The sequence below is a fragment of the Dama dama genome, chromosome 9 (assembly GCF_033118175.1).
Source record: "Dama dama isolate Ldn47 chromosome 9, ASM3311817v1, whole genome shotgun sequence".
Classification (NCBI taxonomy): Eukaryota; Metazoa; Chordata; class Mammalia; order Artiodactyla; family Cervidae; genus Dama; species Dama dama.
This window is the reverse complement of record NC_083689.1, coordinates 83,557,445-83,584,229: the sequence shown is the minus strand read 5'-3', so window position 1 is coordinate 83,584,229 and position 26,785 is coordinate 83,557,445. Positions and strand designations below refer to the sequence as shown.

At 41.7% G+C, this 26,785-nt stretch overlaps 2 protein-coding genes across 4 annotated transcripts in view; one reads left to right on the top strand and one right to left on the bottom strand.

Moving 5' to 3' along the window:
- Positions 1–308: 308 nt before the first annotated feature.
- Positions 309–2,436, top strand: RPS23 (ribosomal protein S23). Its single transcript, XM_061151952.1, has 4 exons — positions 309–584; positions 1,034–1,193; positions 1,855–1,975; positions 2,094–2,436. The coding sequence occupies exons 1-4, from the start codon at positions 581–583 to the stop codon at positions 2,238–2,240; spliced, it is 432 nt and encodes a 143-aa protein (XP_061007935.1). The 5' UTR covers positions 309–580; the 3' UTR covers positions 2,241–2,436.
- A 9,102-nt stretch (positions 2,437–11,538) lies between these two features.
- The window catches only part of ATG10 (autophagy related 10), a 254,085-nt gene continuing 238,838 nt past the window's right edge, over positions 11,539–26,785 (bottom strand). For all 3 annotated transcript variants that reach the window (XM_061151949.1, XM_061151950.1, XM_061151951.1), the window contains exons 6-8: positions 19,504–19,601; positions 18,728–18,843; positions 11,539–18,417 (exon numbers count right to left, since the gene is read on the bottom strand). In XM_061151949.1, coding sequence (XP_061007932.1) covers positions 18,380–18,417; positions 18,728–18,843; positions 19,504–19,601 — 252 coding nt within the window. In that variant the 3' untranslated portion in view covers positions 11,539–18,379. The remainder of the gene's footprint in view (positions 18,418–18,727; positions 18,844–19,503; positions 19,602–26,785) is intronic.

The window sequence follows — 26,785 nt, the reverse complement described above, 5'->3', positions numbered from 1 at the left end:
TGAAAGAATCAAGGTTCCACAACTAAAACAGCAGCTTCGGGAGTTTAAGACTGGGTCTCTCACTAAAGCGTGAGCTTTTAAATACTGCGTCACCTTCTTTCACTAAATGTTTTTCAATTTACTGTGCTTCTTGTGAGAGGAGTTAAGGTTCCTCGGAGGTCTAACTTTCCGGACTACAAGCACAAGGCGCTCTCCCCACCACACGTAGCCGCCCAGGGCCTCTCACTCAGCGCCTCAGAGCCCGCCCCGCGCGTTTGCTCAGAGCGCCTGCGCCGGGCGCCGGGCTCTTGCAAAGGCTTCTGGGATTGGTAGTCGCGGTTCCTTCGGTCCGCCGTATTCGCATAAAAAGAAAGAAACCACAGCGCACATTAGATATCCCCGAACTGCACGCAAATTATATGAGACGCAGATTCTGGAAAGTGGTGCAAGCTTGTCGCTTTCTACCGAGGGGCGCCAGCCGGGATCAGGCGCGGCGCAGACAGCCTCAGGGGCCCTCGGCTGGGCGGGGCTTGCTCGCGGGGGCTTGTGGCTCCTTCCTGCGCTTCCTCTCTCTTTCGCTCAGGCCCGTGGTGCCGGCAGGATGGGTGAGTTGTCCCCTCTGCTGGGCAGAGCGGCTTGCACGTGGAACTTGGGGTTTCGGGGACCGGCGGGAAGATAGGAAACAGAGCGGTGAGGGAGAGCCGTGGGAAGGGCCGGTGGGGAGCGCCGGGGGAGCGCCGCTGCTGCAGCCACATGGCCCGGCGGGAAGGGGCCTGCGCGGCGCGGAGCCGGAGTTGAGGGACGCCGGAGCGCCGCAGCTTTCCCCCCGAGCGTTGGCGCGGGGCTTCGTCCCTTTGAGAAAGTGTAGCCATTGGAGCACTTGTGTCCACATCTTAGTTGATTCAAGGGGAACCCTGTGGTTTGGCACATGGGCCATGGTGTGATGTCAAAGCCTACCGGCCGGTAGTCTAAATGAGGCTGATACTTGAGATAATGTGGAAAAAAAAATTGGGGGTGATTTTACTGGGAAATATAAGGTGGTTGTGATTTTTAGGCAAGTGTCGCGGTCTTCGTACTGCCAGGAAGCTCCGTAGCCACCGACGAGACCAGAAGTGGCATGATAAACAGTACAAGAAGGCCCATTTGGGCACAGCCCTGAAGGCCAACCCTTTTGGCGGCGCCTCTCACGCCAAGGGAATTGTGCTGGAAAAAGTGTAAGTGAAAGCCCATTGTTGGTTCCTTCATGGTTTTAGTATGGTAACTCGGGATAAATGCATTTAACGGTTGATGTGAATTCTAGGTTTTTGTGTGTCCACGTTTTTTGGAACGTTAGATAAGCCCGGAAGATTTTTAAGCATTTAATACTACTTTAGAAGGAATTGGGGTGACATCGGAGGAGAGAAAGTAACCATAAACAAGGGGCATTCTGAGAGCTTAATGTGTGTGGAACTTTAAGCGCCCATCAGCTGGTTCGTCTTGGCATTCCCCATGTTTCCACTTGAGAAGACATGTAGAGAAGTTACTTGCCTAATGTTATACAGCTAAGATTGAGCCACATGGATTTGCCAACACTCAACTTTTTTTTGACTTTACAGAAGGATAACTTTGTGTGGCCCTATCAAATTTAGTGAGGGAATCCATTATTTCTGGCTCTAGTTCTTGGCTCATGTTTTATTGCTGTAAAGAGGCCATAAGTTTGCCCTGATGTTGGTCTGATGAATTTAAGACTGAAGAAAAACTTAGCGATAAGTTAGGGATTTAAGATTATGTTGAAAAGGTAGGAATATTGCAGTTTCTAATAAGCTTTATACTTCATGAAGTAAAATATGTCCCTTTTCAGAAAACCAAATTACTCTTATTCTGTTTATGTTTCAGAGGAGTTGAAGCCAAACAGCCAAATTCTGCCATCAGGAAGTGTGTCAGGGTTCAGCTAATCAAGAATGGCAAAAAAATCACTGCTTTTGTACCCAATGATGGTTGCTTGAATTTTATTGAGGTGAGTGTTTTAATTATCATCTGTTTCTAGGGGAGTTTATCCCAGTTGTTTATAGGATGGATGGGTGTTTTGGGTGATTGCCACTTACACCAGAAGTAAACTGTTGGTTTTATTCCAGGAAAATGATGAAGTTCTGGTTGCTGGATTTGGTCGCAAAGGTCATGCTGTTGGTGACATTCCTGGAGTCCGCTTTAAGGTTGTCAAAGTAGCCAATGTCTCTCTTTTGGCTTTATACAAAGGCAAGAAGGAAAGACCAAGATCATAAATTTTGATGATGAAAGCACGATAGTAATAAATTTTCATATACCAAAAATATGTTCTTTGTCCTCTTTTCCTCCCCCAAGGAAAACTGTTGATTGAGGATTTTTAGAGTAAATGGGATTCATAAATTTTTTTTCTCTGTGGAATAAACCATATTAGTTAAAGCTGAAATAAATGTACGGTATGTTGAGAAAACCCAACCAACCCAGTTGGTAGTAGGAATCATTTTGAAATCTTGAGAAACATATATTCTTGGATCTACCTCCTTCAGTTCAGTCGCTCAGTCATGTCTGACTGCGACCCCATGAATCGCAGCACGCCAGGCCTCCCTGTCCATCACCTCTACCTCCTTAGGGACCCAATATTGTATACTATGCTGCCTGGGTTGGGAAGATCCCCTGGAGAAGGAAATGGCAACCCACTCCAGTACTCTTGCCTGGAAAATTCCATGGACTGAGGAGCCTGGTGGGCTACAGTCCGTGGGGTCGCAAAGAGTCGGACTCGACTGAGCGACTTCACTTCAAGCTCAGGTTACTCTGCTTTAGTGATTTCATTTTACCTAAAGGCTATCAACGTGTTGTAATTGAGTTTACGGTAGCAAAACTTAGGCATTACATGATGTAATAGGTGGGTGTTAACGAAAGTGTATGCCAAGCAAATTAAGGCAGAAGAAAAAAGTAAGGGAGATCAATTATGGTCTAGATTTTATGTGTCTTGAGCTTGTCACTAAAGTAGATTTTTGAGATTTAAAACCTTGAAATTTACTTTGAGGCACACTAATGGAAGTGTCTAAGTAGAAATGGTCTAGATGGCTTACATTTTGATAATTGAAGCTTGGATGTTAGTTGGGTACATAGGGATCCCCTGCCCACAAATTGCTTTCAAAATTTCCATAGGAAGAAATGATACAATTATATCTAAAACTTACCAGCCTTACAAGATGTGTGGTCTGAAGAACTGCTTTTGGCAGCATCAGTAGGTATGAGTTAATTTACTCTCTGATCAAAGTCTAGTGTTAGGTTATGATTTGGGTATTTGGGCTTCCCTTGTGGCTCAGGTGATAAAGAATCCACCTGCAATATGGGAGACCTGGGTTGGGAAGATCCCCTGGAGAAGAGAAAGGCTACCCATTTCAGTCTTCTTGCCTAGAGAATTCCATGGACTGTAGTCGATGGGGTCACAGAGTCGGACACAACTGAGTGACTTTCCGGATATTTGGAAAATCGAGATTTTTAGACTTAATATCTTTAGATCACGAACAGAATCCTTACTGTGGTGATAGGAGACCCTGTTGTGTTTTCTGCCTACTTACCAGCACTGACTCTCTCACTTGCTCAAACCTGCATTCCCCATCCAGCTTCAGGAAGGACCTGGTCAGTTGCTTGCTGCTACTCCCACCACAAACCACTGATCCCAAATTCACACTTCACACTTGTGCTTACATTTGTCACAACTGTGTGATGATTTGTCTTTCCATGAGGCTTCAGTTCAGTTGCTCAGTCATGTCCAACCCTGCAAGCCCATGGAATGCAGCCGGCCAGACCTCCCTGTCCATCACCAACTCCCAGAGCTTACTCAAACTTATGTCCATCGAGTGGGTAATGCCATCCAACCATCTCATCTCAACCATGTCGTCCCCTTTTGCCTTCAATCTTTCCCAGCATCAGGGTCTTTTCTTCCTATCAGGGGGCTACAAGTATTGGAGTTTCAGCTTCAGCATCAGTCCTTCCAATAAATATTCAGGACCGATTTCCTTTAGGATGGACTGGTTTGATCTCCTTGAAGTCCAAGGGACTCTCAAGAGTCTTCTCCAACACCACAGTTCAAAAGCATCAATTCTTTGGCGCTCAGCTTTCTTTATAGTCCAACTCTCACATCCATACATTACTGGAAAAACCATAGCTTTGACTAGACAGATACCTTTGTTGCAAAGTAATGTCTGCTTTTTAATATGCTGTTTAGGTTGGTCATAGCTTTTCTTCCAAGGAGCAAGCGTCTTAATTTCATGACTGCAGTCACCATCTGCAGTGATTTTGGAGCCTCCCGTCAAAAAGTTTCTTTCCATTGTTTCCCCATCTCTTTGCCATGAAGTGATAGAACCAGATGCCATGATCTTTGTTTTCTGAATGTTGAGCTTTAAGCCAACTTTTTCACTCTCCTCTTTCACTTTCATCAAGAGGTTCTTTAGTTCTTTGCTTTCTGCCATAAGGGTAGTGTCATCGCGTATCTGAGGTTATAGATATTTCTCCGGGCAATATAGATTCCAGCTTGTATTCATCCAGCCCAGCATTTCACATGATGTATTCTGCATATAGGTTAATAAGCAGGGTGACAGTATACAGCCTTGATGTACTCCTTTCCTGATTTGGAATCAGTCTGATTCATGTCCAGTTCTAACCGTTGCTTCTTGACTTGCATACAGATTTCTCAGGAGGCAGGTCAGGTGATCTGGTATTCCCATCTCTTTCAGGATTTTCCACAGTTTGTTGTGATCCACACAAAGGCTTTGGCATAGTCAATAAAGCAGAAGTTGATGTTTTTCTAGAACTCTTGCTTTTTTGATGATCCAACGGTTGTTGGCAATTTATCTCTGGTTCCTATGCCTTTTCTAAATCCAGCTGAACATCTGGAAGTTCATGGTTCACGTACTGTTGAAGCCTAGCTTGGAGAATTTTAAGCATTATTTGCTAGCATGTGAGATGAGTGCAATTGTGCAGTAGTTTGAATATTCTTTGGCACTGCCTTTCTTTGGGATTGGAATGAAAGACTGTAGAGATGGGCTATTTTTTCACTGAAATTAATGTAAGATGCACATGTTAATTTGGTCTGTCTGCAATGCAGGAGACCTGGGTTCCATCCCTGGGTCATAAAGATCCCCTGGTGCAGGGAATGGCAACCCAGGAACCTGGTGGGCTACAGTCCGTGGGGTCACCAAGAGTTGCACACTGCTGAGGGACTAACACTGACAGTTCATGTTTGCCATTCCAGCTAGCGCCTCCAATTGCAGTCACTGGTTAAAAAGCCATTCCCAAAAGCTGACCAAATGCTTCTGGATGGGTGTAACTGATCCAAACGGGAAGCCCTTGGGCTGCACTCACCTGGACTAAGAGGAGGCTGTGGAGGGCCACGTGGTTTCACCCCAGGGCTCAGGCCTAGGCATATGGAGGGCACCCTTGGCAGGAGGGCGTGGCTCTGGCAGCAGGAAGCACTGTATTCAGCGGGGTGTGCAGAAATGTGGAGGAGTCGGGATGAGGGCCTAGAGGAACAAACAAGCACCTCCTCCAGCATCTAGCTCATGCAGCCCTGAGAAGTCAGCTGAACCTGTCGAGGTGAACAAGCCTGGATGGAGTTAAGACACCCTGCGATGAAGGCTCGTGCTTGTCTCCTGGGTGCCCCAGGACACCCTGTCCTGTGACAACTGACTGACCCATAAATCCACACAGGTGCCTCAGACCCGAATGTTTGATCCTGATGTGAGTTCTCTTGGCCTTCTGTGTAGTCCCACCATCCTACCCCTTAGTCCCCCAGCACCTTGTGATCAAAGCCCCTTCATTCTTGGATTCCCTCCAACCTGACCCTGCTGTAAGGAGAGAAATGAGGCACCTTGGGTGCATATTTTAAACAATCCGAGCAGCTCTTTGCCACCCCATAGACTGTACAGTCCATGGAATTCTCTAGGCCAGAATACTGGAGTGGGTAGCCTTTCCTTTTCCAGCGGATCATCCCGACCCAGGAATCAAACCAGGGTCTCCTGCATTGCAGGTGGATTCTTTACCAACTGAACTACCAGGGAAACCCTTGGTGGAAATAGAAGAGTTAATTCTAAAATTTATATGGAAAGGCACTGGAATAGCTAAAACAACATTGAAAATGAATAAAGGTGAAGGACTCACAAACTGGTTTTAAGACTTTGTAGCTACAGTACTCAAGAGAGTTTAATACTGGAGGAAGGACAGACGCAGATCAGTAAACTAGGAAACTGTAGGTAGACTTAAAACAGGTATGACCAACTGATTTTTGACAGAGATACAAAAGCACTTCAGTGGTGGACAGATAGATTTTTCAGTATATATTGTGGACTTTGATTAGCAAGAAAGTGGACTTAAACCTACATTTCCCACCTTATACAAAAATTAACTAAAATGGATCATATATCTGAACATAAGCTATAAAAACTGTAGAAGACAGAACAGTTTCATGACTTAGGCTTAGGTGAAGAGTTCTACAGCGTTACACCAAACACATTCCAGAGGAAGAAAGCTTAATGTGGTTTTCATCAAAATTAAAATATTTTGTTCTGTGAAATATCTTGTTAAAAGGATGAAAAGAAACTATAGGTTGAGAGAAAATATTTGCAAATCATATACCCAATAAAAGACTTGTATCCAAAATATATGAGGAACTTTCTAATCTGAAAAGTAAGAAAACAATCCTTTTGCAAAATGGATGAATGAACAAACATTTCACTGAAGAGATGACAAGCACATGAAAAGATGATTAACATCATCTGCCATTAGAAAATGCAAATTAAAAACATGAGTTATCACAACACAAGTATCAAATGTCTACAAAAAAATACCAAGGACTGGCGAGCAACTGGATTGTTGGTAGGACTCTGAAATAGTAGTCACTCTAGCAAATTTTGGCAATTTCTTATAAAGTTAACATATAGTTAGGATCCAGCAGTTGCACTCCTGGGTAGTTATTACACAGAAATGAAATGTCTGCCCACACAAATCTTGTGCACACATGTTTGTGGCAACTGCATTTGTGATAGCCAAGAAACAGAAGCAACCTAAATGCCCTCCCTTCAGTGGGCAAATAAACTGGTTACATCCATAAATGAAATGCTACTCAGTCATAAGACATGTCTCATGCAACAACTTCTTTGAATCTTAGTGGTATGCTAAGTACAAAAAACCAATCTCAAAAGGTTACATACATCTTGTATCATTTCATTTATATAAACTTCTTGAAATGACAAAATTACAGCAATAGAGAAGAGATGGGTGGGTGCCACGGAGTGTAGCGTCAAACTATAAAGGTTGGCAGAAGAGAATATGTGTGTGTGTTGATGGAACAGCTCTGTGTCCTGATTGTGGAGGTGTTCACACAAATCAATACTTGGAATGGAATTTCATAGTCCCCCAAAAGTATATATAACAATTGATGAAATGCAAGTAAGTTCTGTAATTTAGTTAATACTATTGTAATGTCAATTTACTGGTTTTGAAAATACACCCTTGGTTATCAAATATGCTATTAAGCCGGATTTGGGTGAAGTATACAAACTATTCTTTTTTTGCAACTTCTTGTGATTCTTAGTTACAAATTAAAAGGTTTAAAAATTGTGAATAAGTAATTATTTAACTTTTGTTACCCCTTATATTTGCTTAGCAAACTCCAAACAAATCAGAAATTGTTAATGCAAAAAGAATCTGGAGACCAGGTAATCCTGTGGGCCCCAAATCCAGGACATCAGAGTCCCTAAGGCATTTATTAGACTGTACAAGTACCCCTGGTCTTCTGGGAAACAATCTTTACAGTATTTCTGGGAAAACTTGTCTTATTGACAAACTGTCAGGCATTCTTTATGAAGCCAAGGATGCTTTCTTCACTTATGGGGATACTACTGCTATATTTCAGCCACCTCGTAAGTCAGAAGCCCAAAAAAAGACAGCTGTTGAGTATTTTTGAAACATTTTGTCCAAGTAATCAGCATAGCTGAAACCAGAAACAATCTGTCCTTTAAGCTATTCCTATAGGAGATGCACCTCATTGCAAAATAGTAAAGACTACCTTACAGGTGGCTGCTTAGCAAATTGTAGAATAAATGTATGCTGAGTATTTAATAAGAGTTTTTGTTATATACCTTATGAAAGGAAGGCGATAGTATGACACAGTTGGTAAATTTTCTTAGTGTTTATATGGAAATGTTGAAACACCAGTTACTGATGGTCTTCAAAAAAAAAATTTAAACTGTATTAGGGAAATAATACTTGAAATATAGTTTTTTTTCCTTTTATTTTTTGATAGAGTTGAGAGACAGTTCTAATTTGAGAGCTATGCACATTTGAATGTGTGTCTATATATGAATTTTCTGTGTTTCATTCAAGGTTAATGTCTGCATTTCATTATAATAATCACACTGTGGGTAACATTCCTGGATTCTGTTTCAAGGTTGTCAAAGTAGCTAACATTTCTTTATTGGTTTTACATAAAGTTGAGAAAAGAGACTAAGATCATAAATTACCATATTATAATAAAATTCACTAACAGCTACATGTATAATCTTTATTCTAACCTATAAAATCTGTTTAAATGGATCATGCAAGTATTAACTCACAATTCTTATGATATTATACTTGGGGGGATAGACTTGGCAGGTTGTACTAAGCATTCTTAGTTTCTAGCACAATCTCTATCCACATTATTTGGTAAAATGATGTTATGTTTATTAGTATGTAAGGAAAAGAAGTGGACTTTCTAAAGCATATTGTCATGGTAGTGTCACCACAGGAGTTTTCAAGCAAAGTATTAAAACATCTAACAACTGAATGTTTTTAAGCATACATTGTCTCATGGGGAAAATCATTTCTACAGTGATCATTTGAAGGAACCCAGGAGTGACTAACACTTTTTCTCAGGAGTGACAGATAACCAGTATTTCCAAATAAGCACACGAACAGTTGCCATTTCATTCAGACTGTCACTTAAGCCTTCAGTGTGTGGTGTGTGTCTTCAAAATGAGGAAGCCACACACACACAGCCCTTAGATCTTGAGCCAGGCTTGTCAAGCGTCACTGACCTCCCCTGCTTCCCAGAGGACCTGAAGCTTTCAAAGAGTAATTCTGACGCTAAGGAGAGCTCCTCTCGTAGAAGGGAGAGAACAAAACTGTGGCCCCAGATCACTCTTCAGATAAACCCTCCAGTCAGAAGTGCCAGCTTCCTCCACAGGTTCCTACCAGCAATCTGCTAACTTCTGGTAATAAATTATCAACATGAATTGTCTGATCTCCTCACAGTGTAGGAGTTTTCATTTGTTTAGCTTTCTAGACCTCTTTCACTCTAGTTAAGTGGTGACAGAAGAATGGGTCATATTACCTAGCTGGGTTAAAAGTGTAGGACATGCTAAGCATACCCATACTTTCAAAGTTGAGTCTAGCTGCTGATAAATATAATGCTTCTGTACCCCTTTATCAACCGGCAAATGTTTAAAACTGTACAACAGTGGGCAGAGTGAGCCACATTCTAAGTAATATTTTTTTATGTCAATCACAGCTGAGAACAGTTGAGGGAAGTCTTGTTGAAACACATTTTGTCCATTAACACCTGCTTTGGAAACGATGACATGAAATAGATGTTTTGTCACATCTTTCTCCCCCCAACAGCTTTGCGAATTTGTTTATCCAGTTTATGAGAAGATTTGTCACTTCTGGAGAAGGAAATGGCAGCCCACTCCAGGCAACCCAATTCTTGCCTGGAAAATCCATGGACAAAGGAGCCTGGTGGGCTACAGTCCATGGGGTCGCAAAGAGTCAGACACGACTGAGTGACTGAGCCTGTTGTTTCTATATAGCTTGACAGCTTCTGGTATTGTTTTTGTGTGGGTTTGCAGGTAAGTTGGACCACACTGCCCCTCCTTTGGTTCCCAACAGATTCTAAGTATTTCCTTAGAATTTCAGTTCCAGTATATACAATAGTTGACTATGTTCATTCTATATTTTACACATTTTCTTATGTTTATAATTAGGTAGTTTTTCCCTCCTTGTCATATTACCCTTCTTCCTGCCCACGACATAACATAGGGGTGTGTGTACGTGTGTATAACAGAAGAAAACAATTGTGAATGAAATTTATTGACCAAGAATCTTGATCTTGGATTAGATTTCAGAGGGTCTAGGAACCTCCTGAAACTGTATGCAGAAGTTTCTGATATAAATATGTACATGTGCACGTGCATACATACATACATATATACCCACATATAAACATTTTTCTGAAAAGGAGGTCTATATATTTTTTCACATTTTTGAAGTGGTTTATTCCCAAGAAACCAACTACTGTTCAAGCTTTATAGCCATAAGCAATTGTTACATAATTTTCCAATTTACTCACAGCTGAGAACAGTTGTGAGAGGTTGCCTGTGGTCTGACATCATTTATAAAATGTCCCCAGTGTGGGGAGGATCTGCAGATGCACGATCCAGGCTGCACACCCTGCGACCTGCACATTTCATATTAGCTCTGATGGCACCAGCTAACGTAACCATGGAGCAATGAGTCATTTTTAAAAGTGACCCAATGTCACTGGTAAATGCAGAATCAGAGAGTATTAGGACTTCCCTGATGTCCAGTAGTTAAGACTCTGCACTGCCAATGCAGGGGGCCTGGGTTCGATCCCTGGTCGAGTTAACTAAGATCCTATATGCCGCACAGCATGACCAGAGGTTAAAAAAAAAAGAAAAAAAAAAAAGAGGATGTAAAGCCCCAACCTTGGGAATAAAAGCAGAGGACCAAAAACCCAAAGACACTTCAGCACCTAAGACTGATGCAAAACTTGACAGGACAGATCAAATAAAAAAATGTGCAGTTTCTTAAAAAACATTGACACAACATCTGTGTTTGCTTTAAGATATTTGAGTAAATATTTTTAAAAAGGGTAAATGAAGCAAACTGGGCAAATCTTGGTAATTTCTGATTCTGATTGATAGGTATGTTAAAATTCATTGTAATATTTTCTTTACTTTTGGGTATGGATGAAATTTCCCGTAATAAATTTTTTTAAATCACATACACGTCCTAATTGTTTAACAGCCGCACTCTCTGGTCGTACTAGAACCAGTACAATCAGCTCTGATAGGGGCAAAATGAAGATGTGGAACAATCAAGTGGACAATACAGAAGTGGGAAACCAACCCTAGAAGTATTGAGAAATATAGAATACATCAGGAAGGAACAAAGTTGAGAATCCATGCATAGCAAGACTAGTTGAGAACAATGATCAGTTCAATAATAAAAAGCACAGTAAACTAAAATCATTTTCAAAGATTTTAGGAAATGGTAAAACACAGACCGTTTTGGGGAATGTAAATTGGTATAGCCTTATAGGGCTCCCCTACCGCTCAGAAGGTAAAGCATCTGCCTGCAATGCAGGAGACGTGGGTTTGATCCCTGGGTTGGGAAGATCCCCTGGAGAAGAAATGGCAACCCACTCCAGTATTCTTGCTTGGAAAATTTCAAGGACGGAGGAGCCTGGTAGGCTACATTCCATGGGGTCACAAAGAGTCAGACACGACTGAGCAACTTCACTTTCACTTTACTGGTAAAACAGGGTAACAATGTGAATCATAAACCTTAAGACATTCCACATTTTTTGATCCCTTCATTCCCTTAGTAACAGTGTAACCCAAAGAAACAGAATATGAGCAGCTATTTCTGCACACATATCTTACCTTATATTTGGAAGCTCTGGAGGGGAGGGGAAGCTTGGGATGCCCTATTGAACACTGTAACCCTAGCAGAGGTTCTGACCAGTCAGGAAATAAGTGCTCAATGAATGCAATTTAAATAAACAGTGAAGAATCAGGAACAACCTAAAAGCCCTAAAATTATTTGTCATATTTTGATATGAAAGAAATGCTAGTCATTTAAGTTGTGTTTTCCAAAGAATGTTAAATGACATGGGGAAAACGTTGCACATGAAATGATAAGTGGGAGAAATCAGGATATAAAACCATATACAGAATGATCATAATTAAATATGTTTAGTGCAAGAAAACATATCAATATTTTAATTGTAATATCCCTGGGTGATAAACACAAGTATGTTTTAAGTTTTCTCCTTCAAATTTTTCTGCAACTTCCAAATTATCCATAAAAACGAAAATCTTTTTTTTTTTTTTTTTTAATGAATGTTTAGTTTTGCATTCTCTGGATACGTAAGTGTCCACTACAATACAAAAAGAGCCCAGGTCTTCTTCGATCACTTCCAATCCAAGTTCCCACTCTCCAGCTCTGAGGTACCCCTCTTAGAAGTTTGGTGTGTGTCCTTCTAGACCATTTTAATGTTTTTAGATACACAGACTGTATATGTACTACAGAACATGTGTGGTGTTAGTGTATTTTTGATACAGTGTTAAGTTGCATGCCTAGTTAGCATCTAGTTTTTGTCTTCTGTTTTAATGCAACAATCCATGGAAATTGCCTATTTTGATACATGGAGATGAATTCACTCTACTTAACTACTGAAGAAAGCTTAGCACTGAAGAATTGATGCTTTTGAACTATGGTATTGGAGAAGACTCTTGAGAGTCCCTTGGACTGCAACGAGATCCAAGTCCATCCTAAAGGAGATTAATCCTGGGTATTCATTGGAAGGACTGATGCTGAAGCTGAAACTCCAGTACTTTGGCCACCTGATGCGAAGAGCTGACTCACTGGAAAAGACCCTGATGCTGGGAGGGATTGGGGGCAGGAGGAGAAGAGAACGACAGAGGATGAGATGGCTGGATGGCATCACCAACTCAATGGGCATGGGTTTGGGTAGACTCCGGGAGTTGGTGATTGACAGGGAGGCCTGGCGTGCTGCGATTCATGGGGTCGCAAAGAGTCGGACATGACTGAGCGACTGAACTAAACTGACTGAACTACTGTACACTGTGTGTGTGTTCTAAGTTGCTCAGTCGTGTCTGACTCTTTGGGAACCTATGGATTGTAGCCTGCCAGCCTCCTCCTTAGGACTCTATGGACTGTAGCCTGCCAGGCTCTTCTGCCCGTGGAATTCTCCAGGCAAGGATACTGGAGTGGGTTGCCATGTTCTCCTCCACGCGACATTCCTGATCCAGGATTGAACCTGTGTCTCTTACATCTCCTGTATTGGCAGGTGGGTTCTTTACCCCTAGCACCACCTGAGAAGCCCCACTGTACACTATCACATTTTATTTAACCATCTCCTGTTCAATATGCAGGAAGGGGACTTCTTGAGTGGCCCAGCAGTTAAGACTTCACCTTCCAATGCAGGGGGTGTGGGTTCAATCCCTGGTTGGGAGCTAAGATCCCACATGCCTCGGCAACCGCCCCCCCCCCCCCCCACAATAAAAGGAGTGAATTTGTTTAAAAAAAAAAAAGATAAAACATTCAGGAAAGGGCTTGGGTAGTCTCTCTCTGAATCTGCTAAAGGAAAGGGCTGCAAAAACCTCATCCCACTCTGCTGCTGGTAACAAGGGAAAGAAATCTCAAAGGATAGAGTGGGTAGTAGTTCCCAGGAGCAAAGCAGATCCAGTCCTCAGTGTCTGCACAAAGGAGGCCATGAGAAGCTTCCCCCAGGCACAGTGATCACCCACATACACAACCATTCCACAAATATTTATTGAGTACTATGGGCTTTCCTGATGGGCTCAGATGGTAAAGAACCTGCCTGCAATGCAGGAGACATGGTTTCAATCCCTGGGTTGGGAAGATTCCCCTGGAGTAGGAAATGGCAACCCACTCCAGTATTCTTGCCTGGAGAATCCTCATGGACAGAGGAGCCTGGTGAGCTACAGTCCATAGGGGCACAAAGAGTCAGACATAAAGTGACTTAGCATGCAAACATACTAGGGCTTCTCCAGTGGCTCAGGGGTAAGGAATCCCATGGCAATGCAGGAGACGTGGCACAAGCCATGGGTTCGATCCCTCGAGTTGGGAACATTCCCTGGAGAAGGAAATGGCAACCCACTCCAGTGTTCTTGCCTGGGAAATCCCATCAGCGACTAAATAACCACCACCACCATACTAAATTCTGAAGATCTGGCATGCACATGTAAATACCAATGCACCAAACACTGTAAATATACTGAATTATGATTTTCTGTTAAGCCTGCTTTATTTTCTGCCTCATAGTTGTAACTATCTGATTTCTGGGTATTTGAAAAGGTTTAAAGTAACCCAAGAAATCACCACCTAGCCACAGATTTTATTTATTTTCATGTAAAGTTTATATGAATGTACGAATACATGTGCATTTCTAGTTTGCATTAATAATTTACAAAGTGGGACTTCGTGATCTCTAAAATCATTTTTCAGCTCTGTCTAGAATACAAGGTATTTGCAATAGGGCTCTTTTATCACTTGGTGTCGCTATTGACAACACAAAAGTTAGATAAGAGCTTAACAGAACTGCTTTAAAGAACGCACTATGAAATTTAAGATTTTAAAATGTGAAAGCACTTTTACAGACAAATCCTATAAAAAAATCTATAAGGGACCCTTCAGGAACCTATATGCATATCAAAGTAGTGCCCCTGGCATCACAGCCCAGTGCAATGGGCAAGCTAATAGTTAAGTATTTACTATACCTTCTAAAACAACTTTTAGCAACTTACAGGTCAGCAGTATAAGAAGGGAAGCAGAGGTCTTAGAATTAGAAGGGAGCTTATTTGTCCACAAATTTTCAAATAAAATCTCCAGTCTGCTCCCTGGAGTTACAGCTATATTTACATCAAACTAGCGCACACATACACACAACCACAGATTTTCTATGTGTCTAGTTGAAATCAAAGTTTCATAAAACAATGATACCCTCACTGTGTGCAATACACTTTCTCCATGTATTTGTGAAATAATAGAAAATATATATTAGTCTCTGACCCCAGGATCCTGGCACAGATCTCCTAAAATTCTTGAAATTTCCCAAGTGGTAAAAGCTTGAAGAGCATCTTTTGTCCCAATATTTGGTCTCTGCCCCAGTTCCTGACACAGAGCTCCTAAATACCTTGGAATTTCCTAGGTGATAGGAGTGGCTTTGTGCTAATGGTTGACTCTTGGGTGGACTCCTGAATAGCTTCAGGAAGGGAGCTTCCTGATTACCAGGAAGACCAAGCCCTAATTAAAAGCCTGGAACTTTCAGCCCCACCCTCCATCATCTGGGAAAGGGAGAAGGGCTAGAAGTGGAGTTAATGATTGATCATGCTTATGTGATGTAGCCTCCACAAAAATTCCTAAAGTTCATGGTTCAAAGAGCTTCCAGGTTGGTGAACACATCTATATATGGCAAGAGGGTGGTGCACCCCAGCTCCATGGGGACAGGAATTCCTGCACTTGGAACCCTGCTGGACCTCACCTGAGCAGCTCTTCATCTGTATTCTTTATCATGTTTTGTTATATAAACAAAGTGATAAACATAAGTAAGTGTTTCCCTGAGCACTATGAGTCATTACAGCAAATTACTGAAACCCAAGGAGGAAGTCATGGGAACCTGACTTATAGCTGGTCAGTTAGAAATATAGGTGACAATCTGGGGCTTACAACTGTCTCAAGTGGGGCAGTTTTGTGGGACTGAACATTTAACCTGGAGGAGCTGTTACTAACTTAAGGTAGATGGTATGATAGCTGAACTGAATTGGAGAACACCTAGCTGGTGTTGCAGACATGTCCGATGTGTGGAAAACCCACATCTAGTGTCAGACGTGCTGTGAGTCTGATAGTATTGTGACAGTATAGGAAACACAGGGACTGCTTTTCCTTGGCATATTCTGTTTCATAAAAAATACTGGTCATAAACCAATAAACTGATTTTACTTGTTCTAATACCCTTCTTTCCATTTAATTTGTTAGGAAGCAGAGACTCAGAGAGGTGCAGTGACTTGCCCGCGGTAACATGGCAAGCCAGAACTCAAACTTTTCAGGATACTGGCAGGTTGTGCTTTGAAAGGTATTAGGCAAAAATCAAAGATCATCCTTGACATATTCCCAGCCCTTTCTGCACTCTTGTATCTTCTAAAGTCTGTGGGCCAGTACCTGCTGGTGAAAAATCTGACAACGTGTACGTGTGATTAGTCATTGTAAAAATACAAGTTCTTTTTAAAATACAAATGTGATCACTTTAACTGCTCTACTTGAATTCCCTCAGCAGCTCTTTGTGGTTTTCAGGCCAAATACAAATCACCGGTGTGTCAATAAAGGCTCCTCCAGACCTGGCCCCAGTCCTGCTTGCCGGGTCTCTCTTTACCACTTCCCCATAGGTACCTTCAAGGTCTTTCTTTCCTCCATTCTTGACCTGGCTCAATCGTGAGTTTTTCACAACTCCACTCATATTCTTTTTCTGAGAATCTTCCTGATGCGTGCTTTCCACACCTCCGCCACAGCATACATCCTACCATCCCTGTGTCTTCCTCTTGTCTGTCTTCTCCACTGGACTGGGCATTCGTGTGCGCCAGGCTCTCCATGTGCTACCCCGTCACCTAGCCTAGGGCTCAGCACGTAAGAGGAACTCAGTAAGTATCTGCCCAAGCGAATATCTGCATATTCTTACTCTGAAATTTCAATCCCCCCAAAACTCCAACTCAATTCTCCCACTTTCACAGACCCAAGAGTTGGGTGGGCCTCACAAGTCACATGGCTGAGCTTCCTCATGGTGCAGATGAAGAATGTGAGGATCAGAGAGGTGAAATGGGTTTACTAAGATCACACAGAAGTGGAGTACAGGAGACTGGCTTGCAGCAGCTGTAACCAGTCTTGTTGCTGACTGAAGGAGCTCTGCCTTCACGTTAGCTGGAGAGGAAGCCCTTAGGGAAAGAACCATTACTTTGACAAAACATTTTTCTAATTTTATACTGTTGGGATAAGAGTCTGTTATTTTACTGCATTCTTTAAAAAAAAAAGGAAACTTTTATCAACCAAAAATTAAAAGTTTAAGTGAAAAAAATTCTGAAAAGAAATAGAACTGCTTGAGGAGAAGGACCTGAGGAGGGTGGTCTCCACAACCTTAGAGGAGCTCTTCAGAACTTTTTTCTGCCAGTGATGAATTTTCAGATCTTTATCAATCAGAGAAAAAACATTTTAAATTAAAAAAAGAGAAACTACACACTGCTCCCAAGCTGACAGACTACTATCACCTCAGAATCTGTTCACAAAGGACAACTAATATTTCTAGATGAGTACATCATCCACATGACACATTATTACTTTTTTTTCTTTTTTAACCCCAGAAATGACATGGCTTGAGAAATGACTTGCTAGGAAATCTGTGTTTACATTAGGGAATGTGGGGAGGAAAAATCCCTTGCAGAAGTTGAAAAGATGTTAAGTGGTAAATACCAAAATGCCCAGCAAGCATGTAAGCAGGCTCTCATACCAGCATGAATATGTGCAGCTCAGCGTTTTAAAATTTACTTTTAGCTTTTCCAGCAGTTTAAATTAACCCCTTCTCTACTTCTGCTCCCTGCCTGAGAGTGCAGCCCTTAACCTAGAGACTAACGGGGCTGGCAGGGTCCTCTGTGATTCGCCAGCAGATAATCCCCTCATGCTAACCGCTCCCCACAAGTGGGCTGCCTCTCCAGGTGCCTCCTAGACTCCTTGCTAGCCAGTCTCTTGGGTGAGCCCTGGACAGTGTTAGGAAGTTAAGTCCAGCTTGAAGGAGCTGTGCACAGAACTGGAGAAGGCCTACTGGGAGACCAAAACAATACAAATAAATGCGGCTCAAAAGTTACATCCAGAGCAGAACTTCTTCAGGAGCAGGTACCTCAGAATCACCTGGAGGGGCGGTTCCAGAGGGTGGCCAGGGCCTATAGTTGAGAAAGATCCTCAAATGACTCTAAAGTGCGTCCTTCACTGACAGACACTAATCTAGATGCTCTAAAGAGGTGATTATGTTTTTCTCTTAGTTTAAGACCTTAGCAAGTTAAAATGAAAAACGAAACAGCAACCCCAAACCAAGCATTCCATGGTTCATCTTAACACCTTACTATTAAACTTATTGACAGACTAGGTGAATGACAATCAATTATAAGAAAGGTCACCATTTAATGAATATTTGCTTAATACTTTACCATACTTTCTCACACACTAAGGCTCTCATGTGCTTCTCACAGCGACCTTGTGAGGTATCTTGTTATTCTCAAATCAAAAATGAAGAGAACGAGCCTTAGAGACAGGAGAGAAGAACCTCGAAGTTCCCTGATGATGTCATGTTTTCTATTACCGAACTAGAGCCTTTTTTGCTATTTATAGTAATTTGTGTCTTTGCAGTGTTTCTTCTAAACATAGAGCATATCAGTTGCTGCAGACATTTACTTCCAAGGGGAAAAAAATCCACATCAGAATCTCGGTGAGCTGAAATCTCACACCATATTGGCCCCATTAAAACCAGGGCCGGCTGCATCTCTCAGTGTTCTTCTAAGCTTTTTTGCTCAATAGAAGAATCTGAAGAACAAGAACAAAAGCCAAGAAAATGAAAGAAGGTTAACTGAGCAGTAAAGACTTGTTTCAAGAATATCAATTCTAAAATAAAACTGTGTGGTTGGGTGAGTGTTACTATAGGAAAGTCAAGAGCTTCCTAAATGAGTGGACGCTGGTTGGCTGGAAAACTAAACAAACAAGTCAGTGTCCAGTCTCTTAGAGATGAAAGCAGACTTAATAAATGCTGGGGCCAGCAGGGGCGACATATCCAAATGCAAAAGAGACCCCAGGATCTTTGCAACAGGAAACACGGAGCGCAGGCTTCTCTTTTTACCTTGTCCACTGACATTGCCTTCATCGTGAGAGGCTGCTGTGGCATAGCTCAGAGGGAGATTCAGCCCGACAGCTGGCCCTACCATGCTCAGCCACGATGTGATGTAGTTGACATTCCTGGGAAGTAAGCGAAACACAGAAAACTCTGTTTCCATCGTGGTTGTTTGAGTGGTAGAAAATCACTTACCAGCAATCAGAGAAACGAGGCTTTCTTCAAAGATGTGTGCTGGTCACTTGGAATCTCAGCATTTCCAAATGCCAATTCGTTGCTTGACAGGGACTTGGGGACCAAAGAGGCTGAGGAGCCCCCACTAAAGCAGCTTAAGGGAGAGAGGGTCAAGGCACTGATGCTCTTGACTTTCCTCAATGATTCCAGTTTGACCCAGCTGACAGCATTAGCTAAGGTAGCAGAGTGCAGTGCTGAGGAGTGTGGCTCAGAGGCAAGAGTGCCTGGGTTCACACCCCAGGTTCCACCACTCAACAAGATATGTGACCTTGACTGAGTTATTTAGGCCCTCTGTGCGTTAGCCTCCTCCTCTGTAAACCAGGTAAAATAATAGTACTTAGCTCACAGGGGTGTTATAGAAATCCAGTGCATTAATATATCTGAAATACTTAGAACAATGCCTAGAACACAGTAAAAAAATTCAATCAATGTTAGCCATTATTATTACTATAAAGAATATTTCTTTTACAGTTTAGCTTTTAGAATCGCATAAAAAGATTTATACTTTTAAAATAAGACTGAAGCCAATGTATCTTGATGGTATTTCTTACCTATTGATTTTTTGAGAATTCTTTAACACAGGAGTCATGAATTCACTTGTCTTGCAGGGATGAAGTACAAAAAAGGGTTGTCCAAGTATCGGATGCTCCTGTTAAGAATCAGAGTCAGCCCAGGATTGCTGGCGTGAATTACTTTGAAAAAGTTAAAATCCATACTCAGCTCTACTCCTTTAAAATAAAAGTTTGTTTTAAATTTCAAATTATTAAATTAAGATATAGATTGATTCTTATTTTAAAGTATAATTCATAACACAAACATGAGAAAAAGGTTGGTGAGAAGAAATTATTTACTGATAGAGGATGGCACTCAATACAAACTGCAGATACATTTTATCTTGTTGTTTAGCTGGTGTTTCCTTTGGCCTATAATTATTCTTCAGCTTTAACTCAAGGATGTCCACGAAGTTCAGGAGTCTGACCATTTGAACAATGCATTTCATTCACCTGTTTGTCAATGGATCAGCTCAGTTTAGTCATTCAGTCATGTCTGACTCTTTGCAACCCCATGGACTGCAGCACTCCAGACTTCCCTGTCCATCACCAACTCCCAGAGTTTACTCAAACTCATGTCCATTGAGTTGGTGATGTCATCCAACCATCTCATCCTCTGTCGTCCCCTTCTCCTCCCACCTTCAATCTTTCCCAGCATCAGGGTCTTTTCCAATGAGTCAGCTCTTCGCATCAGGTGGCCAAAGTACTGGAGTTTCAGCTTCAGCAACAGTCAGTGGTAAGGGAACCAAAATTATTTGCATATTTTCTTTCTTTTTCTAAATGAGTATTTTGATTGCACTGAGTCTTCATTGCTGCACGCAGGCTTTCTCTAGTTGCGGCAGGTGGGGGCTACTCTTCATCTCCGTGTGCTGGCTTGTCATTGCAGGCTTCTCTTGTTGTGGAACACAGTCTTGAGAACTCGCAGGCTTCAGTAGTTGTGGCACACAGGCTTAGTTGCCCCACAACATGTGGAATCTTCCTGTACTAGAGATCAGACCCATGCCCCCTGAATTGTCAAGCATATTCTTAACCATGGGCCACCAGGGAAGTCCTCACGTATTTTCTTACATAAATGTTGTCAACATGTTAATTCTTTCATGCCTAACTGCATCCAAGCACATGACCAGTGAGTAGAGGCACTATTTAAACTGTAGGCTTCCCTGGTGGCTCAGATGGTAAAGAATCTGCCTGCAATGCAGGAGACCCACGTTCAATCTCCAGGTTGGGAAGATCCCCTGGAGAAGGGAATGGCAACCCACTTCAGTATTCTTGCCTAGGAAACCCCATGGACAAAGGAGCCTAGTGGGCTATGATCCGTGGGGTGGCAAAAAGTCAGACACAACTGAGCAACTAACACTTTCATTTAAATTGTACTTCTCTTGTCTGTCTCTCTCTTTCCCTTAGTTTCTCTGCTTATCTACGTCTCTCCCAAGCTTATGGAGCTGTTTCTACAAGTTCCAAGTCCATTAAGACAGAACTCCACTGCCTTTATAAGAGAATGATTGGATATAAGAGACAGGTCGGACTGCTGCCAGAATAGGGATGTAGACATCATTTGGTAAGCAATGGGGATCCCGAGATGGTTGCTATGTGGTGAGTGATCTATGCATAAATTCGACGAACTTGAAAACAGTTTTTATTGATAAATTTATAGTTGCTTACATTGTGCATTAGCCACTATGCCAGAGACCACAAACTCCAATACTGTTATGATCTGAATGTTTGGTTCCCACAAATTCATATGTTGAAACCCTAATGTGCAATGGTAGGAGGAGGTAGGGCCTTTGGTAAGTGCTTAGGTCATGAAAGTGAGGGTCAAGAGCCCTCAAGATAGATGAGATGAGTGCGCTTATAAAAGAGGCTTCAGAGGGCTAGCATCCCCTTCTGCCATGTAAGCACACAGTGAGCAATCTGCAAGCTGGAAAAGGGCCTGATGATGGAGGGGTAGAGATCTCAACCTGGTCTGACTTCCAGCCTCAAGAATTGTTGTATATCAACTACCTGATATGTGATATTTTGCTATGGCAGCCCAAACAGACTAAGACAACTACCTATGTAGACCAGGCAGGGGACCGGAAGGGGAAAGGCCAGTTAAAGGCAGCAGCAGGTGACAAGGACCGTGTGGACCCGGAGAGTGTGCCCAGCCAAGCTTCTGCTTGCTACTCCGCTCCAGCCAGTTGTGCCAGGTGGAATGCAGGCTTGGCATGCCAGGTCTTCCCACTTGTCAAAATAACCTAGACATCCAGATTTTTGTGTAAAACCTCCTAAATTTAAATGTTGGCACCATTTGTTAAAAATATGGTGCAGGCCAAGTAAAACAAGTCCGTAGGCTGGATTTGGACCGAGGGCTGCCTGGCTTCTTCCCCTGGCTTCTCTTCTCAGCCAGGCCGAGGAGAAGCTGAACTCAGAGCTGTCCGTGGGAAGAATCACATCCTGCTGCCTCCACTATCCAATCCCAAAACACTCATGTCTGTGCACAAGTGAACACACCTATCCACAATAAATAGGAGGAACAGCTCCACTTGTACAGGTGACCTTGGGTGTGAAAAGATGAGAGAGAGAGAGAGAGTATGTGTGTGTGTGTGGCAGGGCTGAGTTATTCACTGCGAGTAGGCTGGAGTACAACTATGTCTCCCTAAAGGGACCACCTCCAGAGCTCTCTGCCCAGGGTCCTGATTCCCACACTGAGCTCAAGCCCCCACTCTCCTGTTCTCTTCTATCCCTCACTCCTGTTTCTAACCTGACACTGTGACCACAGCCCAGATATGTTATGCTTATCACCAACTTGATTCTGGCTCCCCTTACTGGCCTTAAACTAACATTTATTAATTCATCACATATCTAGTGATCATCTCTTACATACCTGCCAGGAATACTTCTGGATCTATCAATAGTTACAGAGATCACTCTAAGATAAACCAAGTCCCTGATCCGATGGAACTTATGTTCCAGTGCAGGAGATAGCCAGTAGTCAGTAAACACATAGAACAAATAAGTAAATAGGATAATCTAGCAATAATAAATGCTATGAATAAAACAAAGCAAGGTAATACAACTTTGGAGGGACTGTGGTAATAATTCAGATTTGGTGAAAGGGAAGGCCTTACTGAAGAGGTGATCTTTAAACAGAGATCAGGATGGCAAGAAAAATCCAAGTGTGCAGAGAAACTGGACAAATGCAGAGACCATAAAGGGAAATGAGTATAGGAAATGTGCAGAGGAAATGCAAAAGAATTTTAGAATTATTCTGAACTAAAAATAATTGCTATTTATAGAGCTGGGATTTAAAAGGCTAAATTTAGTCTAAATCCTTCTTGGATTACTTGTATAGTAACCAATGCAAGGAATGAAGAGCTGTAACCAAATCTGTGAAGACACGTTTTCCTTCTTTAACAGAATGAAGCCTAGCCCTCCAAGGATGGCGCTGCATGAAGCACTCAGAAAGCAGACAGTCAGCTTGGCCAAGCACTCTCCACTCCTCCAGGATGCATTCCCCACTTGGCAGCCTTGATTCATGGCCACTCCATGGGGAAACTCTCCAACTTTAAACACTTGAGCCCAAGCTTCATGTAGCTGAGGCAGAATGGACTAGTCAATCAAGACTCTACTGAAAGCCTGGGAATACTGAAAGGGTGAAAAACACACAGAACAACAGGGCTCTAAAAGATCCAGAGTGTTACAGTACCGGGGCTCTCAGGCCCATTTGAGGGCTTCCCTGATAGCTCAGTTGGTAAAGAATCCGCCTGCAATGCAGGAGACCCCGGTTCGATTCTTGTGTCGGGAAGATCTGCTGGAGAAGGAGTAGGCTACCCACTCCAGTATTCTTGGGCTTCCGTTGTGGCTCAGCTGGTAAAGAATCTGCCCACAATGTGAGAGACCTGGGTTTTATCCCTGGGTTGGGAAGATCCCCTGGAGAAGGGAAAGGTACCCACTCCAGTAATCTGGCCTGGAGAATTCCATGGACTATATAGTCCACGGGGTTGCAAAGAGTCAGACACGACTGAGCAACTTTCACTTTCACAGGCCCATTTGAAGCATGGGGGACCCTAGGAGAGATCTTGGCTGGGCTCTCCCTTTCTGGCCTGTAGGGTGGATGGAAGCACTCACAATCTCTATGAAAGAGTGTCCTCCAAAAATCTTAACCATTCATGGTTCAGTCTCCTTGAGGAGCTGGAAACTCTCATGAATCATGGCTTCATCACATAGACAAGACCTTGCCTCTTCCTTATAATAGGTCTGTGGCCTAACCTTTATAAAATCCCCAAAGAATAACCATATCAGTGTATAAGACATCTCCAAGAGATACAGACAGAGTTAAAGTTCAGAGGGTCATTTTCTAAGCAGATGTTGGCCTGTGTCACATTTCAGCTCTGCTCATTAGATGCTGCTTAGTAAAGACCTGGACTTGAATCACATCTATTGCTCATTCCATATAGCAAGTAGATAAGAGCAGGCTTGGGATCTGCAGTTAAAAATTGAACTAAGGCAAACCACTTAATCATTTCATATCTCTGTTTCCTTATCTGATAACTGAGACTAATGACAGCATATACCTCATAGATCCTTCAATGAAAATAAAGCCAGAAAACCATTCAAAATAGTGCCTAACATAAAATAAGTACTTAGTTGGCTATTACTACTCAATTTATTGATATTTAAATAGATAAGAATAACTATACCTAGACATCCATAATATGACTCAAGTATGTTTTTATAATGCCCTACAACAAAGTCCGATTTCAATATCTAAAAATAAAAAGCTCCTATGTAGTTATGCAGCATGGTTAAAACATCACTGACTAGTGTCTAAATGTTTAGAAACATATGATAACCAATTATAACCAAGATAGGAAAAGTCTGAATTAGTAAAAAGTCTATGCATGTAGAGCAATTAGAATTATCAATATATTGATGTGTTAGTTGCTCAGTTGTGTCCAACTCTTTGCGACCCCATGGACTGCAGCCTACCAGTCTCCTCTGTCCATGGAATTCTCCAGGCAAGAATACTGCAGTGGGTTGCCATTCCCTTCTTCAGGGGATCTTCCTGACCCAGGGATCGAACCCAGGTCTCCTACACTGCAGGCAGATTCTTTACAATCTGAGCGACCAGGGAAGCCCAATGGTATATATAGTCACTAGAATTATCAATATATTGATAGGACAAATTAATGGAAAATAATTTAAATGAATTTAAATTAAAATAATAGCTCAGGCACTTCAAAAACACTTCAGTAATCTACAGCATTTTAATATTCATTTTTCCTCACATAGAAACAGTTACACTAGTATTTAAGGTTATATGCTGATAAAATACATGGTAATGCTTGTGCAAAACACCTTTTTAAATAATAGGGACTTTCCTGCTTTACTGCTTCCTGGTAGCTCAGATGGTAAAGAATCTGGCTGCAATGTAGGCGACCTGGGTTTGATCCCTGGGTGGAGAAGATCCCCCAGAGAAGAGAATGGCTACCCATCCCAGTATTATTGCCTGGAGAACTCCATGGACAGAGGAGTCTGGTGGCTACAGTCTCTGGGGTAGCAAAGAGTTGGACATGACTAAGTGACTAACACTTTCACTTCATGCCTTAGAAGAGTTTTCAGAACAGCCTGGACAGTTTGTTAATGCAGGTTTAACCACCTAAGAAATTCTTTGTCTTTTACTATATCAAGAATTTGTATAATTAGACAAAATATATTTAAATGAATGACTGTTTTTAAAAATCAAATGTTTAAATTGTATTTTAAAACTAAAAATTATATTGTTTTGGTAAGATGCTTTGGTTTGAAAAAGCCAAGCAAGGAGATGTTGATCTTGTCAGGAATTATAAAAAGGGGTATTTTGTAATCTCTTGAGAAAAGTTTTATTAATAAATAACAATAGTAGTGGACTTCTAACTATAGCAGGATGACATAGAGGTCACTAAATCTCCTTGAAAAACAGAACAAAATTGTCAAAAAACAATCATTTCTGGGATGTGAAAATTAACCAAAGGCAAATAAAAATTTTGATAGCTTTTTAAATTCATGAAAAGCTGCTAGAATGTCAAGTTAGACACAGAGACAGTCTGCAACCTTCTTGCCTAGAAATACTCCCTTACCAACTCCACCCTCCACCTGGCTCCATCAACAGGGAGGTTTTGTGGGAGTGGAGCCAGCGACTGGAGAACCAATAGCAGAGTTGCCATCAGGGCTGACTTGCATATGTGCAGGGGAGATACAAGAAGGCCTGATGAAAAGTAAAAGCTGATGATAACTTGACCATTAATGAAATTTGGATGGGCTCCCAGCCCACATACACGGCCATGAATAAATGAAGGAAACCTTGTAGGCTTGAGGTATATAAGCACAACCTCTGTCTGATCACTAGCTAACCAACAAGGTAAGCAGACCGAGCTGGCGACCTCTTGGAAACCAGGCAAGAACATGAACATTAAGAGTGTAAGACAAAATAGAGACATCAATGGCCACATTTACAGAGTAGGCAAATTCGGCAGATAAAATCTATGAAAGCTACTAAAACAAACAAACAAAAATTATAGCAACAACAACAAAAAGGCAACCCTCAGAGAAAAATACTGGAATCCAGAATTCCTATTCTGTATTATCTAAAATGTCCTGCTGAGCTTTCAGGGAAGCCCTCAAAGAAATTTATGAGATATCAAAGAATCAAAACAGATGCACACTAAGGAGAAAAAGTCCTTTAATAATAACTGACTCTGAGTGGGCCTGATTATTGGATTTAAAAAAATTCAAAGCAGCTGTTAAAATATGTTTGAAGAACTAAAGAAAACCATGTTCAGAATTAAAAGGAAAAAATTATGATAATGACTCTGCAAATAAGTAATCTCAATCAAGGAACACAAACTATAAAAATAACCAAATAAAATTTTGGAGTTGTAAAGTATAATACAGAAATAGAAAACTCACTAGATGGCTCAACAGTAGATATGAGATGGCAATAAAAAGAATTAATGAATTTGAAGATATATTAATAGAAATTATACAATTTGAAGGAAAAAATGAAGAAGAAAGAACAAATCCTCAGAGATCTGTGGGACAATACCAAGTATACCAACAAACCTTAAGTAGGAGTCTGAAAAGGAAAGAAGAAAGAGGCAAGGAAAATATTTGAAGAAACACTAGCTGAAAAGTTCTTAACTTTGATGAAAAACATTTAATCTACAGATACAAGCAGACCAACAAACCCTAAGTAGAAACACAGAAATCCACACCTAGACATATTACAGTTAAATGGCTGAAAGCCAAAGATAAGAGGAAATCT

Coding starts and splice junctions, on each gene's coding strand:
- RPS23 (XM_061151952.1), top strand. Junction 1,194..1,854: donor GGAATTGTGCTGGAAAAAGT/GTAAGTGAAAGC, acceptor TTTATGTTTCAG/AGGAGTTGAAGCCAAACAGC. Junction 1,976..2,093: donor GTTGCTTGAATTTTATTGAG/GTGAGTGTTTTA, acceptor GTTTTATTCCAG/GAAAATGATGAAGTTCTGGT.